Source organism: Lynx canadensis, chromosome E2 (genome assembly GCF_007474595.2).
Source record: "Lynx canadensis isolate LIC74 chromosome E2, mLynCan4.pri.v2, whole genome shotgun sequence".
In the NCBI taxonomy this organism is placed as follows: Eukaryota; Metazoa; Chordata; class Mammalia; order Carnivora; family Felidae; genus Lynx; species Lynx canadensis.
In genome coordinates this window covers 13,390,379-13,405,196 of record NC_044317.1, presented here as the reverse complement: position 1 = coordinate 13,405,196, position 14,818 = coordinate 13,390,379, and the positions used below count along the sequence as shown (strand labels likewise).

The 14,818-nt window shown below is 47.1% G+C and overlaps 2 protein-coding genes across 4 annotated transcripts in view; both read left to right on the top strand.

Annotated features, from left to right (window-relative positions):
• Positions 1 to 3,640, top strand: part of HYDIN (HYDIN axonemal central pair apparatus protein) — a 378,288-nt gene extending 374,648 nt beyond the window's left edge. Inside the window, exons 85-86 of one of the 2 annotated variants that reach the window (XM_030298918.1) lie at positions 290 to 514; positions 2,059 to 3,640. In XM_030298918.1, the coding sequence (XP_030154778.1) occupies positions 290 to 514; positions 2,059 to 2,541 (708 nt within the window). In that variant the 3' untranslated portion in view covers positions 2,542 to 3,640. The remainder of the gene's footprint in view (positions 1 to 289; positions 515 to 2,058) is intronic. The other variant, XM_032591379.1, reaches the window with a different exon arrangement.
• Positions 3,641 to 8,572: 4,932 nt separating this feature from the next.
• VAC14 (VAC14 component of PIKFYVE complex) overlaps positions 8,573 to 14,818 on the top strand; it is a 102,450-nt gene continuing 96,204 nt past the window's right edge. For both annotated transcript variants that reach the window (XM_030299668.1, XM_030299669.1), the window contains exon 1: positions 8,573 to 8,947. In XM_030299668.1, the coding sequence (XP_030155528.1) occupies positions 8,844 to 8,947 (104 nt within the window). In that variant the 5' untranslated portion in view covers positions 8,573 to 8,843. The remainder of the gene's footprint in view (positions 8,948 to 14,818) is intronic.

Sequence of the window (14,818 nt, the reverse complement as noted above, 5' to 3'; positions counted from 1 at the left end):
AACACTCACCCCCATTGCCATAAGTGTGCTTCTTAAGAGAGGAACCAGTATCTCTTAGATTCAAGGAGATTCCAGATATATAAATACCTCTGGGGTATTTCTAGGTAAAGTTAGAAGGGGTACAGGGGAGGGAAAAGACCAGTTTGGACAGAGATTCCCCAGGCTCAAGATCAGTGTGAGCAATTTCTTGTGAAGCACCATTTCTGGCACCAACCTACTCTGAGGTCACTGGGTAGCAAGGGATGGGTCAGACTCTCAGCATCATAGGAGCCTCTGTCTTCTCTGGCAGGGCACATTCTCGTTTGAATTCCAGCCCCTGAGAGCCGGAGAAACCTTTGGGAGACTAACACTGCACAACAATGATTTGGGTTACTACCTGTATGAGCTCAATTTGAAGGCCCTGCCAGCACTGCCTGAAAAGCCCATCCACTTCCAGACGGTTCTTGGCAGCGGTCAGAGCATCTTTGCCAAGTTTACCAATTACACCCGGCAGAAGACAGAATACTACTGCAGGGTGAGTAGCCACTGTCCCACCCTCTGCCCTCCCCTTGCTGGGAGTCTAAGCTTAAAAGTAATAAGAGGAGGACACAGGGGGTGCAGAAATGTGAAACGCACAGGGAGTCAGGCGCTTCATCTAGCCTGGAAACTCCCAGGTATAAATAAACAGTATCAGGCCTGGGTTCTTCCTTATAGAGTCTATCTTAACAAGTTAAGGTGGGGGTGAGGGGAGTTTTGCTTCCCACAGCATGTGCACTGGTCACTAAAGGGGACAGTAGAGCTCAGTGGTCATGAGTAGAGGCTGTGAAATCGAGACTTGGATTTGAACCCTGGCTTCACCACTTACTCTTTGTATGAATAATTTACTCTAACCTTTTCTCTAAATGGTAATAACACCCCAACCTCACACGATTGCTGTGGGGCTTTTAAAGGGTGCATATAAAACCACTTTCATAGAGCTTGGCTCATAATAAATGCTGCATATATGTTACCTATTATATCAATTGGAATACAGGTTTAGCTCCTGAAACAGAAGCCCCAAATAACAACAAAGTAAAAGCTATTCCTCTCTCAAATAACGGGGTGAGCATAAGCAGTTTGGGCTGGAGTGGTAGCTCCGTGACATCAGGCATCCAGACTCTTTCTGCCCCGATGCTCTCCCCTCTGTAGAGAGTTGCTTGGATCCACAGGGACCAAGAGAGCTTACCAGGATGTTGCATTCCAGCCAGGTACAAAGGGGAAAGGCGGGAGCTATATATATCCTTTCCACTCACATTCCCTTGAACAAAACTGCATAAGACCACGCCTAGCAACAAGGGAAGCTAGGAGTGTAGCCTTTGCACTGGGTGCCCATGTGCCAGTTAGCATCAGCGGGTCCATGGCTATAGTCAAGAGGCATAGGCTCTTTACCAATCATACCAGTCGGGAGAAGCTAGGTTATGCTGCAGTAACAAACAGCCCCAACATCTCAGTGGCTTAAAACAACAAAAGGTGTGTCCCTTATTTGTGCTATCCATCTAGTGAGGGTCAGCAGGGAACTGTTCATCACAGCCATTTGGGGATCCAGGCTAAACGGCAACCACCAACTCAGATGTTTCCGGTCATAGTGCCAGAGGAGTGAAAAGGACTTGTACTGGCAATTGAATGCCCTAGTGTGGAAGTAACACCTTTCACTTCTGCTCACAACTAATTGTCCAGAACTAGTCCCCTCCCATCCGTGAGGGGCCAGACTGTTCAGTCTCTCATGTGTGTGGGAGAAAAGAAGAGCCAGATGGGGGAGAAGCAGCAGTAAATGCCACACCAGCATCATCCAGCTTTGTGTCTCTGGGCAAGTTATTTAACATCCCTTAGCCTTGATTTCTGTGTAGTAAAATAAGGATAATAATTAGTATTACCTACTCTTCAAGGGAGTTATAAGGGCACAACATTTTATGACCTGCCTGGCCTCACACAAAGGTAGGTTTCTTGATGTCTGAGAGTGGAGGGGCCGGGGAAGGGCCCGAGCTGCTGGTGTGCTCTTCGGGATCCCGTGTGACCCAACTGTGTGTGTTCCTCTTTCAGACTGACTGTCAGGACTTCCACACGGAAAAGATCATTAATGCAGCCCCAGGGGCCCAGGGAGGAACCGAAGTCAGCGTGGAAGTCTATTTTGAGCCCAGCCACCTGGGTGAGACCAAGGGCATCCTGATGCTGTCGTCGATTGCAGGCGGGGAGTATATCATCCCCCTCTTCGGAATGGCTCTGCCCCCCAAGCCCCAGGGTCCCTTCCTGATCCGGGCCGGGTACAACATAATCATCCCCTTCAAGAACGTTTTCTATCATGCGGTCACCTTCTCCATCATCGTGGAGAACCCAGCCTTCTCTGTTCGTGCTGTAGACTCCATGCGACCCAAGAAGATCAACAATATCACAGTCTATTTTGAAGGAAATCCATCTGGCAGCAAAACACCTATCACCAGCAAGCTGATTGTGTCTTGTCCTCCCAGTGAAGGCAGCGAAGCAGGCATTAAGTGGGTTTATTACCTGAAGGGGATCACCCCTTAGTGGTAACTAAGGTCAGTTGCATCAGTGAAAAGTCATTTCCTCAGCCTAGTATCTATGTATTATTCTATCCTGGTGAAGCACAGAGAAAATAAAATTCTACAGATAGTGTTTTATCTCCTCATTCAATTACAGGGGTACTTATTTCCATATTATATTCATTCCAAATATATATATGAAGTATATATATTCCATACTAAACATAGTAATTACAAACAACAGGGCTATACTGTATTTTGCAAGGGCAAGTCTCTGAATTTAGTTTCTAATCATATTCCCAAAGCTCAAGAAGTAATCCCCATTTTTAATAAGATGGCACAGATATGACATTCATGACCTCCTATCACATAGCACTTAGCAGTGCATGACACTGGGGCACCACAGTTCCTTTTTAAAATCCATAATGGCCTAAAGAGCCCCTAGATATGATTCTGTTTTGATATGATCTTTTATTTTGCTTTCACATAAAAGCCAAATGAATCACCATTTTCAAAATGATAACAGATAACACTTGCACCATCACTGCAGGGGACAGGGGCTGGGTACGCTCCCTCTGTCCCTGAATCCTGGACCCATTTATACAAGAAAGTTCTTGCTGAGGGCCAGGTCCTGGAGAACGCTGAGACTCCAGCTCTCCACTCCCATCCCCAGCTCCGTGCATAGCTGTCAGCCTGTAGCACAGTGATTCTCTACCCATCCGCAAATCAGAATCAGCCAGTTCTTGTCCAGAACCCCCCCACCCCAAATTCTGATGTAATTAGCCCGGGGAGGGATGTGGGCATCATTTTCTTTTTCAGGCTTGTACAGCAGAGTGGAGAACCAGTGCCGCAGATCATACGCCCACCTGGCCATTAGTGCAGCAGCTGAATCATGAATCTACTTCCAGGGGAGGAACGCATCCCAATTTGATATGTTTAAACTGCAGCCGTTTTGTGTGCACATAAAGGCTGAGCTAAGTCAGTGCCTTTCTTAAGAGGGAGAGCGCTAGGGAGGAGTGAGACATCTGTCTCAGCCCAGGCTATGGCCCTGGTCCCGCAATGTGTATTCATGGGACCACTTACCTGTTGGCGCCACCAGATGAAATAAAGATGATCACAGACTGGCCCTGGAGTGGTTCTATTTCTGCACATGTGCCTGACGGGCCTCACCCCCACCCCGCCGCCTGCAGCTCCTCCCCACTTGGCATCCCCTACAGCCTGCCTGCAAGAGAGGGAGAAGGCATGAAAGGAGATGGCCCTTTGGGAATGAATGCTTCAAAGAAGGGGTTGTGGAAAATGGTCCGTGGAGCAGCAGCAGCAGCATTTACCTAAGAATTCATTAAAAATGCCTTTTCTCACGGCACACCCAGACCTGTAGAGTCAGAAACTCCAGGGGTGTGGCCCAGCAACCTGCGGTTTCACAAGCCCTTATTGCTTTTAGCGGTGTTTTGTTTTGTTTCGTTTTTTAACGGAGGATGACTCTTCTAATCCTTTTGTACCTCCCCACAACCCTCAGTCCAGGATACCCTGCACACAGCCAGCATATTTACAGGACTACATGTAATAGTTCATGTGTGTAACCTCCAAAGATGCTGCTAACGGGCATAAAGACAAAAATTAGATGGCAGATTCTCCAGTTGGTTAAATGAGCAAAGAACGCACTAAGCAGTCATCTGAGAGGATGCGGAGATCAATGAGCACGTGCTATGACTAGCAAACACCCAGAGTCTGATTAAACCAGTGCTTTTCAAATTTTAGTATCAAAATCACCTAGAGGGCTTGCTAACCCACAGGCTGTCTGGCCCCACCCTCAGAGGGTCTGATTTAGGAGTCTGGGCGGGCTCAAGAATTTGCACTTCTGCCAGGTTCCCAGTGAGGCTGTAGCTGCCGGTCGGAGCACACTGCCCAGCACAGCGGTGAAACCTCAGCTGCCTTGCATCAGCGCTGCGTGGGAACACGCTAGGACTACGGGAGCTCAGGCTGCCCAGACCAGCTGGATCAGAATCTGCATTTTAAGGCATCTCCGGGGGGATGGTATACACACTGCAGCTGAGAGAGGCTGCCTTAAAGGCAACTATGGAAGCTGAGCCTTTGTGGAATCCACAGCCCTGGTCCTCTCCATTTAGGGCCCTTGAAATGAGTCACCAAGTCTGCTGATGACCTAGCTGATGAAACCTGCCTTCCCCAAAATGCCCATTCTCCCACCCACTCACCAGATGCAGAGCTGGGGGTTGGGGAACAATTGGCCCCACCACCACCTTCTTCAACTTTCTGAACAGTTTGAAACCTAGTATGATAGATAGTTTTAGACAGAAGAAGAGATAAAGGAAGCTGTGTGAAAGTCAGCTACAAAACCAGCGGTTGGAGCACGGTGAGGCTCACCGTGGGGACTCCTCCAGCTCTGAAGGTCAGCATTTTAATGTGTTCTGTTGAGCTGGAGGGCTCTCAGCCACCACCCCAGACACTGGCTGCTGCAGAAACTGGCCACTTCCCAAGTGTCACCACCAGCAAAATGGTGCTAGGCGGACAAGGGCAATTCCCCCTACCTCAGCCCTGCCCCAGCTCTCCCCAAGCCACTGCGTCTACAGCCCACAGCCTCATAGGCCTGGAGTGAGGAGGCAGGCCCTGCCAGCTCAGACCCTGCCCTGGCATGAACCCCTTTCTGGCGTGACTTGAGATGTACATCTCTTCCCTTGAGGTTGTTCTCATGCTTCCTTGGCCTCGGAAAGGCAATAACAAAATTGTTTCATTTGGCAAATTTGGAATGTCAAGGTAGCTCAACAGAGGGCTAGAGGAGAAACTTGGTGAAAATGAGCATTTTGACATAAGCTAGTGGAAATTACCTTTGAAAGGATATATTCTCAGCAAAGCAGACCAGGAGACATTTCATTGTGTGCTGCTAAGGTGCACACACAATTCCAGGGGTATTTTTTTTTAAGTTTATTTATTTTGAGAGAACGTGAGCAGGGAAGGGGCAGAGAGAGAGAGAGAGAGAGAGAGAGAGAGAGAGAGAGAGAGAGAATCCCAAGCAGGCTCCACACTGACAATGCCCAACCCATGAACTGTGAGATCATGACCTGAGCTGAAATCAAGAGTTGGATGCTTAACCGACTGGGCCACCCAGGCACCTCTCCAGGGAGCATTTGCACAGAATACGATGTGAAACGGGGCCCCTAACGTTGATCAACACAGAGGCCCTGGTGAGTGTGGCACCCTGTCTAACCACTTCTTTGAAGAAGACTTGCTTTCAGTCAGGGGTGACAATATTGTGATGTCATGAGGGATTGCCAGGTACCAAGTATGGGATTCACCCTCATCATGTTACCCTGAAACTCCAGAAAAATTACATTGCTGTTAGAGAAACTACTTTGCACAATTCCAATATTTGGGTACAATTTCTCACACTGCCCACCAGTATCCACTTGCTATGATGTCCGTAACCTATGTAATAACAACCAGGCATCGTATGGCTACAGATGAGTTACAACTGTGAACTGTGTGTGCAAACAGGTGTATCAATTATCCACTAGTGTCGAAAGAGTCTGACTGTAGCAGGCCTAGCCAGGGCTGGGCACCAGGGTCAGAGAAGTAAGCATGCGGAGACGGCAATGGTGGCCTTGGGCTTCATTCTCAACACTGCTGCCAGCCCAGTAATGCATACATAACCTTAACTAGTTGGCATTTTCCAAGATAGCAGAGAAAAGAAACCACCTTTTTTTCTCCAGAAATTTCTGAACTAAAGGTAGGACAAAGCATTGGCTTGGGCCTTGAGTGAAAAACTGGTTGCTTAGCAACCTAGTCCAGAACATGATTTCAGGTGAAAAGAGTTCCTTCTAGTAAAAACATTACTGTTACCATTATTAAAAACTGTATCTCATTATGACCCTTGGGAAATTCAGTTCACCTTTAAGAAAAAGCCAAACCAAACAGCAAAAGAAACAGATGAAATACTATATTAGGTATGGATCCAGTGGAAATGAATACACACTGGAGAAATCCAAATAATCCCCTTGATTTAATTTTCTTTCATTGATTTGCATCAACCATCATCAAAATCCTAAAGACATAAACTTTGCAAAGACATTTGGAAGTGTCCTTACCAGTGCTATTTGGTATCAAGGTAAGAGGAGGGAACTATTAAGCAAAACATTTTCTCTGGAGAGGAAATCTCAATTTGGGGCAGTTTCAAATTGGTGGTTCACCCCCTTCATTCACTGGATTGTGTCAGCAAAGGTTTTAAAAGTTGTGAAAACCCCACCAATACAGGAAAACACGTTATTCACAGATTTTTCTAGACAAAATTCCTCCATGACTTACTGAGTTTTGGGTTAGCTTTTGTATTTATTTTCTATGGCTGCATAACAAATTACCACAAATCTAGCAGCTTAAAACAACACAAGTTTCTTATCTCACAGTGTCCATGGATCGGAAGTCCAGAATGAACTGACCTGGGTTCTTGGCTCAGGGTCTCACAGCCTGAAATCAGAGCTGCATCGTTGTCTGGAAGCTCAACTAAGAAAAGATCCACTTCCAAGCTCCCTTGGTGTGTTGACAAAATTCATTCCCTTACAGCCCTATGATTGATGTCCCTATTTTCTTGGCAGCCGACAACCCTCTGGGGACCACTCTTGGCAACTGGAGACCATTCTAAGGTCTTTACCAAAATAGGCCATCATAGTAACTGTTTTTACTGTGTACTCTTCAAGGCCAGCAGGAGAATCTCTCTGCCACTTCAAATGTCTTCTGACTACTTTTAAGGGCTCATCTGATTAGGTTGGACCCACACAAGATAATCCCCCTTTTTATTACCTCAAAGTCAACTGATTAGGGACCTTAACTACATCTACAAGATCCCTTCTGCTATATAACATAATTATTGGAGTGACAGCGCGTTGTATTTACAAGTCTTGTTCACGCTCAAAGGGAGGGGATTATACAGGGTACGTACCCAGAGGGGTGGGAATCTTGGGAACCGTACTGGAATTCTGCCTACTATATCCCCTCACTTGTGTCCTATAGATTCCTGTCTATGGATTGAGGATAAGACTCTATTTTCAACTTTGTTATCAGATTTACCTGCACACTCTACACTCATTAGAAAAAGTACTGTCATGTGTTTATGTTCATATTTAATACTCTTTGGACTCCACTGTGGTCTAGCCCTTGTCCTAAAATCCCTGTCCACTATGGGAACTTACAACAAGGAACTCAGTCTGATGCATCTCCCTGTTAGCCACAATACCTGCATAAAATGCTTTAACGTTTTTTACCACATAACTTCAACTTCTGTTCCACCATTTAGCGTGACACTCAAAGCACTTGGAAGGGCTGCTTTACAGTGGATCCATCTGGAGACCTGCACTCAGCAGATTTGGGGCTTCTGCTGCCTATAACCTAGCTGTCTAAGAATCTAAGCATGGTAAACACTCTTCCGAGTCCCAGATGGTAGGGTGAAGGTCACTGTTGGTGCCTGAGATTCTAGATAGTAGGTAGTACTGTTTTTCATTGAGAATTTATTTTAATATGTTTTAGAAACATATAAAAACTATTCACACCATGACCTTAGCACATAAGCAAGACTAAAGTAGGAATTAAAGATTTTTGAAAGCTGATCGGAGAAAATTATTTTCTTAATAATAGCACAAGTGTCTAGAATATGGCAAAAATCATGACGGTATGACTCCATTTGGGAAACATTGCCATATGCGAAACTGGTGAGTAAGTAGTAAATGAACTACTGGATTCGGTAAGTATTTATTAAGTTACGCTAAGTGAATCAGGTTCCATGAGCCCCTTCGTGCTCAAAAACATACACAGAGGCCACCACGCGCCTAGCGGGCCACGTGCGGGACCGTGAGCGCGTGGGATACGCGTCCCACCAAGCATCCCCAACCACACGCTAGTGGTGCGGGGAGGAAGGCGGGAGTGAGGAGAGGAGGTGGAGCCTTGTGGGGGCGTGGACAACCCACCTGCCGCCTGCATGCGGAGGCGTGGCCGGCGAGGGGCGGGTCCTCGAGGCGGAAGGCGGAAGCGGTTACAGAATCACATGATCCAAATAACATGGCTGCTGCCCCTTGAGCACTGCCGGTGCCGGGCGGGATCGTGAGCCGTTGGGCGGCCGGGAGCAGGTGTGCGGGGGCGGGGTCCAGGCCCGGGTTCCGAGACGGCGCGCGGAGGTAGAGCTAGGCAGGCAGGCGCAAGGCGGCGTGGTCCATGAGCCGGCGCCAGAGGCAGCGCGGAGCCGCAGACTCCCCCGGCCCCGGCGCCGCCCGGGCAGCCGCGGGCTGAGGAGCCGCGGGGCTCCGGGGAGCGCCCCGAGCTGCCACCATGAACCCTGAGAAAGACTTCGCGCCGCTCACGCCCAACATCGTGCGCGCCCTCAATGACAAGCTCTACGAAAAGCGGAAGGTGGCAGCGCTGGAGATCGAGAAGTAAGAGCCGCGGGCACCCAGGGTTGGACGTGGGGAGCAAAGCCAGGACACCGCCCTGGATTTGCAGGGTTCCTGCTGCTCGGGGGAACTCCTCACGCCTTTCCAGCCAGTTTTAGGCCCTTAGCGCAGTGCAGGAGATTAGGAGTCCCAGCTTTGCTTCTGACGGGATGTATGACTTGGGCCAAGTTCTTTAACCTCCGGGTGCCCCAAGCCTATGTGTAGTGCTTAGCACAGTGTCTGGCACACGGCGCGTCTTCAGTGTGGTCTCCATCCAAAATCAGCAAATCAGAGAGGGTCCTCTGTCATGGGAGGGAAATGGGAAGCATGGAAATTTGCTAGTGATGCCTCATTTCTCACCCAGCTTCTGAGAAGTGAAAGGGACTGTTAGGTGACCAAATGGAGAAAACAGATCCCAAACATCGAGATCTCAAGACTCAGAGGGCTGTTTATTTTATCTCTGCCATATCACCCTTCCCTGCAGGTGGAAGTAGGAATAATTTGACCTTTCTTGCTTCTACAGTCTTATTACATGTATGTGTAACCATGACCTGACATTTTGCTTTATTTCCCACAGCACAAAACAAGATGTTCAACCGGGAATGTGTTAAGATTTTCTGCTATTATTTACGTTTGTAATTTTTTCCCCAAATTTCTGCGATAAAGGCAGGTGGGTGGGTGATTTCAGAAGAGTGGAAAGAAGCAGGCTGTGAAACTGAAAGAGTGCCCGGCTGGCAGTCAAGACACATGGATTGTAGTGCTGCCTGTACCCTGTCCAGTAGGGTAGCCACTGGCCACGCATGGCTATTTGCATGTAAATTATTGAAGATAAGATTTAAAAATTACAAATCCAGTTTCTCAGTCGCACTACCCATATTTCAGATGTTCAATAGCCACATGTGGCTGTTGGCTACCATAATGGACAGTACGGGTCTTAGAACGTTTCTATCACTGCAGAATATTGGACAGCTCCTGTCTAGTCCATGGTGTGGCACTCATTCTTGGACCTTAGACAGTTGCTTAACTCAGGATTTCGTAGTCTCAACACAGCTGACATCTTGGGACAGATAATTCTTGGTTGTGGTGAGCTTTCCTGTGCATTGTAGGATTTTTAGCAGCATCTCTGGTCTCTACTGTCCACTAGATACCAGTAGCACTCCATGAGCTGTAACAACCAACAGTGTCTCCAGACAGTGTTTCCAGATGTGACCGGGGAGTGCAAAATCACCCCAGTTGAGAACCACTGCCTTAACTGCTTTGGGTTTTCCTTTCCTCGTCAACTAAACGGTTTGGACTTTGTTAGGAGGACTCTCCCATTCAGCACTAACATTTCAGTACCTCCAACACCAGCTAGCTTCTTCTCTCATAAAGCACCACTTTCTTGATTGCTCTGTTTCTGAACTGCTCATTGTTTATGCTCTGGCTCTCACTAATGCTAGCAAGTCTTAATGATGAGTGTCACTAAACTGAATAAAGACTCAGAGCTGATGTATAGACGTGGCTCCACGTCCATAGGTTTTATTGGCTTTGAAGCTACCTTGACACCCAATTTTGTCCAGCATGCAGTCTGCTTCTCAGGAAAGTCTGATTTTTACCATAGCTCGACTCATCTGTTGAGTCCTTGAATAGAGGTATTCATCTCCGCATCACTGTTGCCTCCAGCACAGCCCCTGTAAGTGCTCTCACTGCACGCTGTTCCTTAAGGGCTTTGTCCTTAATGGGGTTCTTGTTTTTATTCAGCTTTGCCCTTGATTGTGGGATTCAGAGAAACCTCCAGGCTTTAATTGGACTATGGACTCCTGAAGAGCGGAGACCCTGTTTTATTTATCGTCAGTACTTGACGCAGCATTTGACAGTCTGAGTGAATGGCCGTACATTTTCGGTGGGGAAATAACATTGCCGTCTAAGGACTTTGCTACCCAAAAGTGTAGCCCACACACTAGCAGCATCAGGATCACCTGGGAGCTTGTTAGAAAGGGATTCTCTAGCCTCACCCCAGACCTGTGGATCTGATTGTGCGTTTTAATAAGATCCCTGGGTGATTTGTGTACACATTAAAGTCTGAGAGCACTGGTGTAAAAGGCTCTCCAGTCTGTTTCCAGCCTTCTTCAGCCATATGTGGAATAAGGAATGCCTGGTTTGAGGTTTTCCTCTGAATTTAGTTATCACAGATTGCTTAGGGACAGATAGTGACTTGCTTATCTGTTTCACCAGAGTTTTCTGGTGTGTCTGTTTATAAAGACACTAATTCTGTTGGGTCAGGACCACACCTGTATGACCTCATTTAACCTTAATTACTTCCTTAGAGACCCTATCTCCAAATGCAGTCACAGAGAGGTCTAAGACTTCAACATATGGATTTGGCGAGGATACAATTCCATCCATAACAGTGATCATTAAAAAAAAAAAAAAAAAAAAAAAAGTGATCATGTGTAAAATGCTGTCTGCCCGTCTGGGGAGAGGAGGATAGTAAAGCTTCCCTTTGTGTGGTCATTGCACATATTTGATCTCTTTATTTTGCATGGATGCAAAATTTGAGCTAGGTAGTGGCATTTCACAGATGAGGAAACAGAAGCTCCTTGAGGTTAAGTAATCTTCCCAAGGTTTCACAGCTAGAATGTGGAGTAAAAGCAACAACAACAAAAAAGAAAAGAAAAGCAAGTTCATCAGTCTCAAAAGGCTTCCCCACTACAGTGAACAGTTTTACCTACCAAGAAGGAAATTTCATACTTGAGCATCTCCATGGTTGTTCTAACTGCAACTTTTCCAGTGTCATCTCAGTTGGACAGAGCCAGTACTGCATATGATTTTCCAGTGAGGGATTAAAATTCATAGTAAGAGGAGAGTGTTTTCTCTTTTTTTTTTTTTTTTTTTTATTAAAATTTTTTTTTTTAATTTTTTTTTAATGTTTATTTATTTTGGGGACAGAGAGAGACAGAGCATGAATGGGAGGGGCAGAGAGAGAGGGAGACACAGAATCGGAAGCAGGCTCCAGGCTCTGAGCCATCAGCCCAGAGCCTGACGCGGGGCTCGAACTCACGGACCGCGAGATCGTGACCTGGCTGAAGTCGGACGCTTAACCGACTGCGCCACCCAGGCGCCCCATGAGAGAGTGTTTTCTCTTTATGACAGGCCTCTCAAACACTAAAAATGAAGAGAGATGGATGCTTGGCTCAGTTGAAGAATCTCGGACTCTAGAATCTCGAGAGTAGGCTGGGTTAAGTGACCCAAGATCTGATCGCCAAGTGTGTGAGCCTGCTGTGCACAGTCCTGGAGAGCTTTTGCCCCTGCAGCCTGACACCAACATGCCCACACAGTTTTCTAAAAGATAGGGCACTAAGGCTAAAATTTTAGAATGGAATATTTCAGGTTTGGTGGGCTCTCAGTTAGTTTCAGGGGACATAGTCACTGATAAGTCCTGATGAAAAGGTTGGTAAGACCCCAGGCTCTGCTCTCCAGGAGGGTGTAGTGTCGGGGAGAAATGCCAGAAGGCACTCTGCTAACTTTGGTGGACGCTCATTCTGCTGGGGTGCCGTGCCCCACACTGGTGGCAGGGCCCCCTCACTGCGGGCTGGGAGAGATAGTGCCCTTCATTGTAACTAGGGATGGGCTCAGTGTCAAGTCTCTTGTGTTCCTGAACTTTGAGTTCCAAAAACCAGCAAATGTAGGTGCCCCGGCCATGCCCCCTGAGAACACCAAAGCATGAGGGAGGGCTTGTGGGATCAGGGCTCCTGAATAATGCGTCCTTTGCCTGCTGGGGAGGGGGCAGGGATCTCTGGCGTTCTTCGATCACATAAAGGTTAACTGTTGAGTTTGACCTGGCTCTAGAGCCTACCACCCCTGTGAAGAGATACTGTTCATCACCAGTGGCTTAATGCAAGTGTGGGTCAGAATTGCACCCAGCTCTGCTCTCCTTTAGCGGTGGAACCCTCCGCAATTTACTTAATCCAAGGGTTATAGACCAGCAGCCATCGACTGTGTCCTGCTGGTAGACCTGTTTGGTTTGGCCTGAATTGTAAAGTAATTAAAAAAATTTTTTTTAATGTTTTATTTATTTTTGAGAGAGACAGAGACAGAATGCGAGAAGGGAAGGGGGCAGAGAGAGGGGGACACTGAATCCAAAACAGGCTCCAGGCTCTAAGCTGTCAGCACACAGCCCAAAGTGGGGCTGGAACCCGCAAACCATGAAATCATAACCTGATCCAAAATCAGACGCTCAACCAACTGAGCCACCCAGGCACCCCTGCAAGGTACTTTAAGTTGAGAAATGTCACAGTGACATTTGGGTTTGAGTTTGTGGCTTCCAAGGAATTGGAAGTGTGTCTCTGCGGAGCCCACAGTCCCACATAGCAGATAAGGGGGACCTCGGGGTCTCCCCACGGGCCAGGACGTGGGCTCCCCAGGTTGCTTCCTGGATTGGCAAGTTCCCAACAGCCTTTCCTCCCTTGGCCTTCTCCCTTGTGTCTCCTGCTTGGCCCCTATAAGTGTTTGAGTTTGTGACCTCTGGTTTAATTTTCTGTGCCTCAGTTTCCTTGTGTTAAACAAAAATGCACCTTGAAAAGTAAAAAGGAGCCAGCCATGTGTTTCATTTATTTGAAAATGTTGTTTCTATGAAATATCTCAAATAGGCAAATTCATAGAAAGTGGATCAGGGCTTAGGAGAGGGGATTTGGGGAACATGGGGAGTGACTGCTAATGGGTACACTGAATTGTACACATTAAAAGAGCGAATTTATGGGGCATCTGGGTGGCTCGGTTGGTTAAGCATGTGACTCTTGATTTTGGCTAAGGTCATGATCTCACGGTTCGTGGGCTCGAGTCCCACGTCAGACTCTGCTGACCACGTGGAGCCTCCTTGGGATTCTCTCTCTACTCTCTGCCCCTCCCATGGTTACACACATGCGCTCTCTCTCTCAAAGTAAGTAAATAAAAACATTTTTAAGTGAATTTATGACATGTGAATTATATCAGTTTTAAAAAATAAAACTGCCTGTAGTGTTCTGTTGCAGTGTGAGGGAAGCACTCATTTAATGGTCACAGTTATTGCCACCTGAGATTCAAACATCTGTTGTCTTGGGCTCGTTTCTCCTTTATAGTTTGTCCACTGATCTCTCCAGTGGATGCTCACTGTATCTTGTCATTTAACTCTGGGCCTTTTCTAAAAGTCTTTGGGCCTTTCTCAGAGGCGAACATTCCACTTTTCCCGTTCAATTACTGGAAACTGGTGAGTCAGTGGAAACCAAATTACTTAAATGCGCAGCAAAGCAGATGGAGATTTTTAGCCAGATAATCTTTGGGAAACTGCTGCCTGGATGTGCCATCTGAATACAGCGCATGATGTAGAGAATGGCAGCAGTGAGCACACTCGCCAGGACAGGAAAAGGCAGCCGCCCCGGGGGCATGCAGAAAGCTTTACCACACAGAAATAAGCACAGTTCTGGATTTATCTTCCTATCCTTTTTGGAGCCAGGAGCATAGCAGACTCCCAGTCACGTTTAGTGAATGAACATGATCTCGTGTGGTGTGCGTAAGATCACAGTTTGTCTCTCTGATTCTGACTTTGCACTGAGACTGCTGTGTGAGCATGTGCTACCCAGAGCACATGACATGCCTTATCTTACTCATTCTCTAGAAATACTGTAAAGTTATTGAGATTAGTAGCCCCGCCGTACAGTCAAGGGCGTCTTCTCCGAAGACATAGAAATATGAGTGCAGTGGCTAAAACGTCTGCCACCTACTGGCTGGGACATTTGGACATCACCAAATAAAAGAGGGGTTGGGACTCAATGAAATAAGAAATGTTCATTCACTTGAGCATCCAACTCTTGATTTTGGCTCAGGTCACAGTCTCAGGGTTCATGGGATCAAGCCATG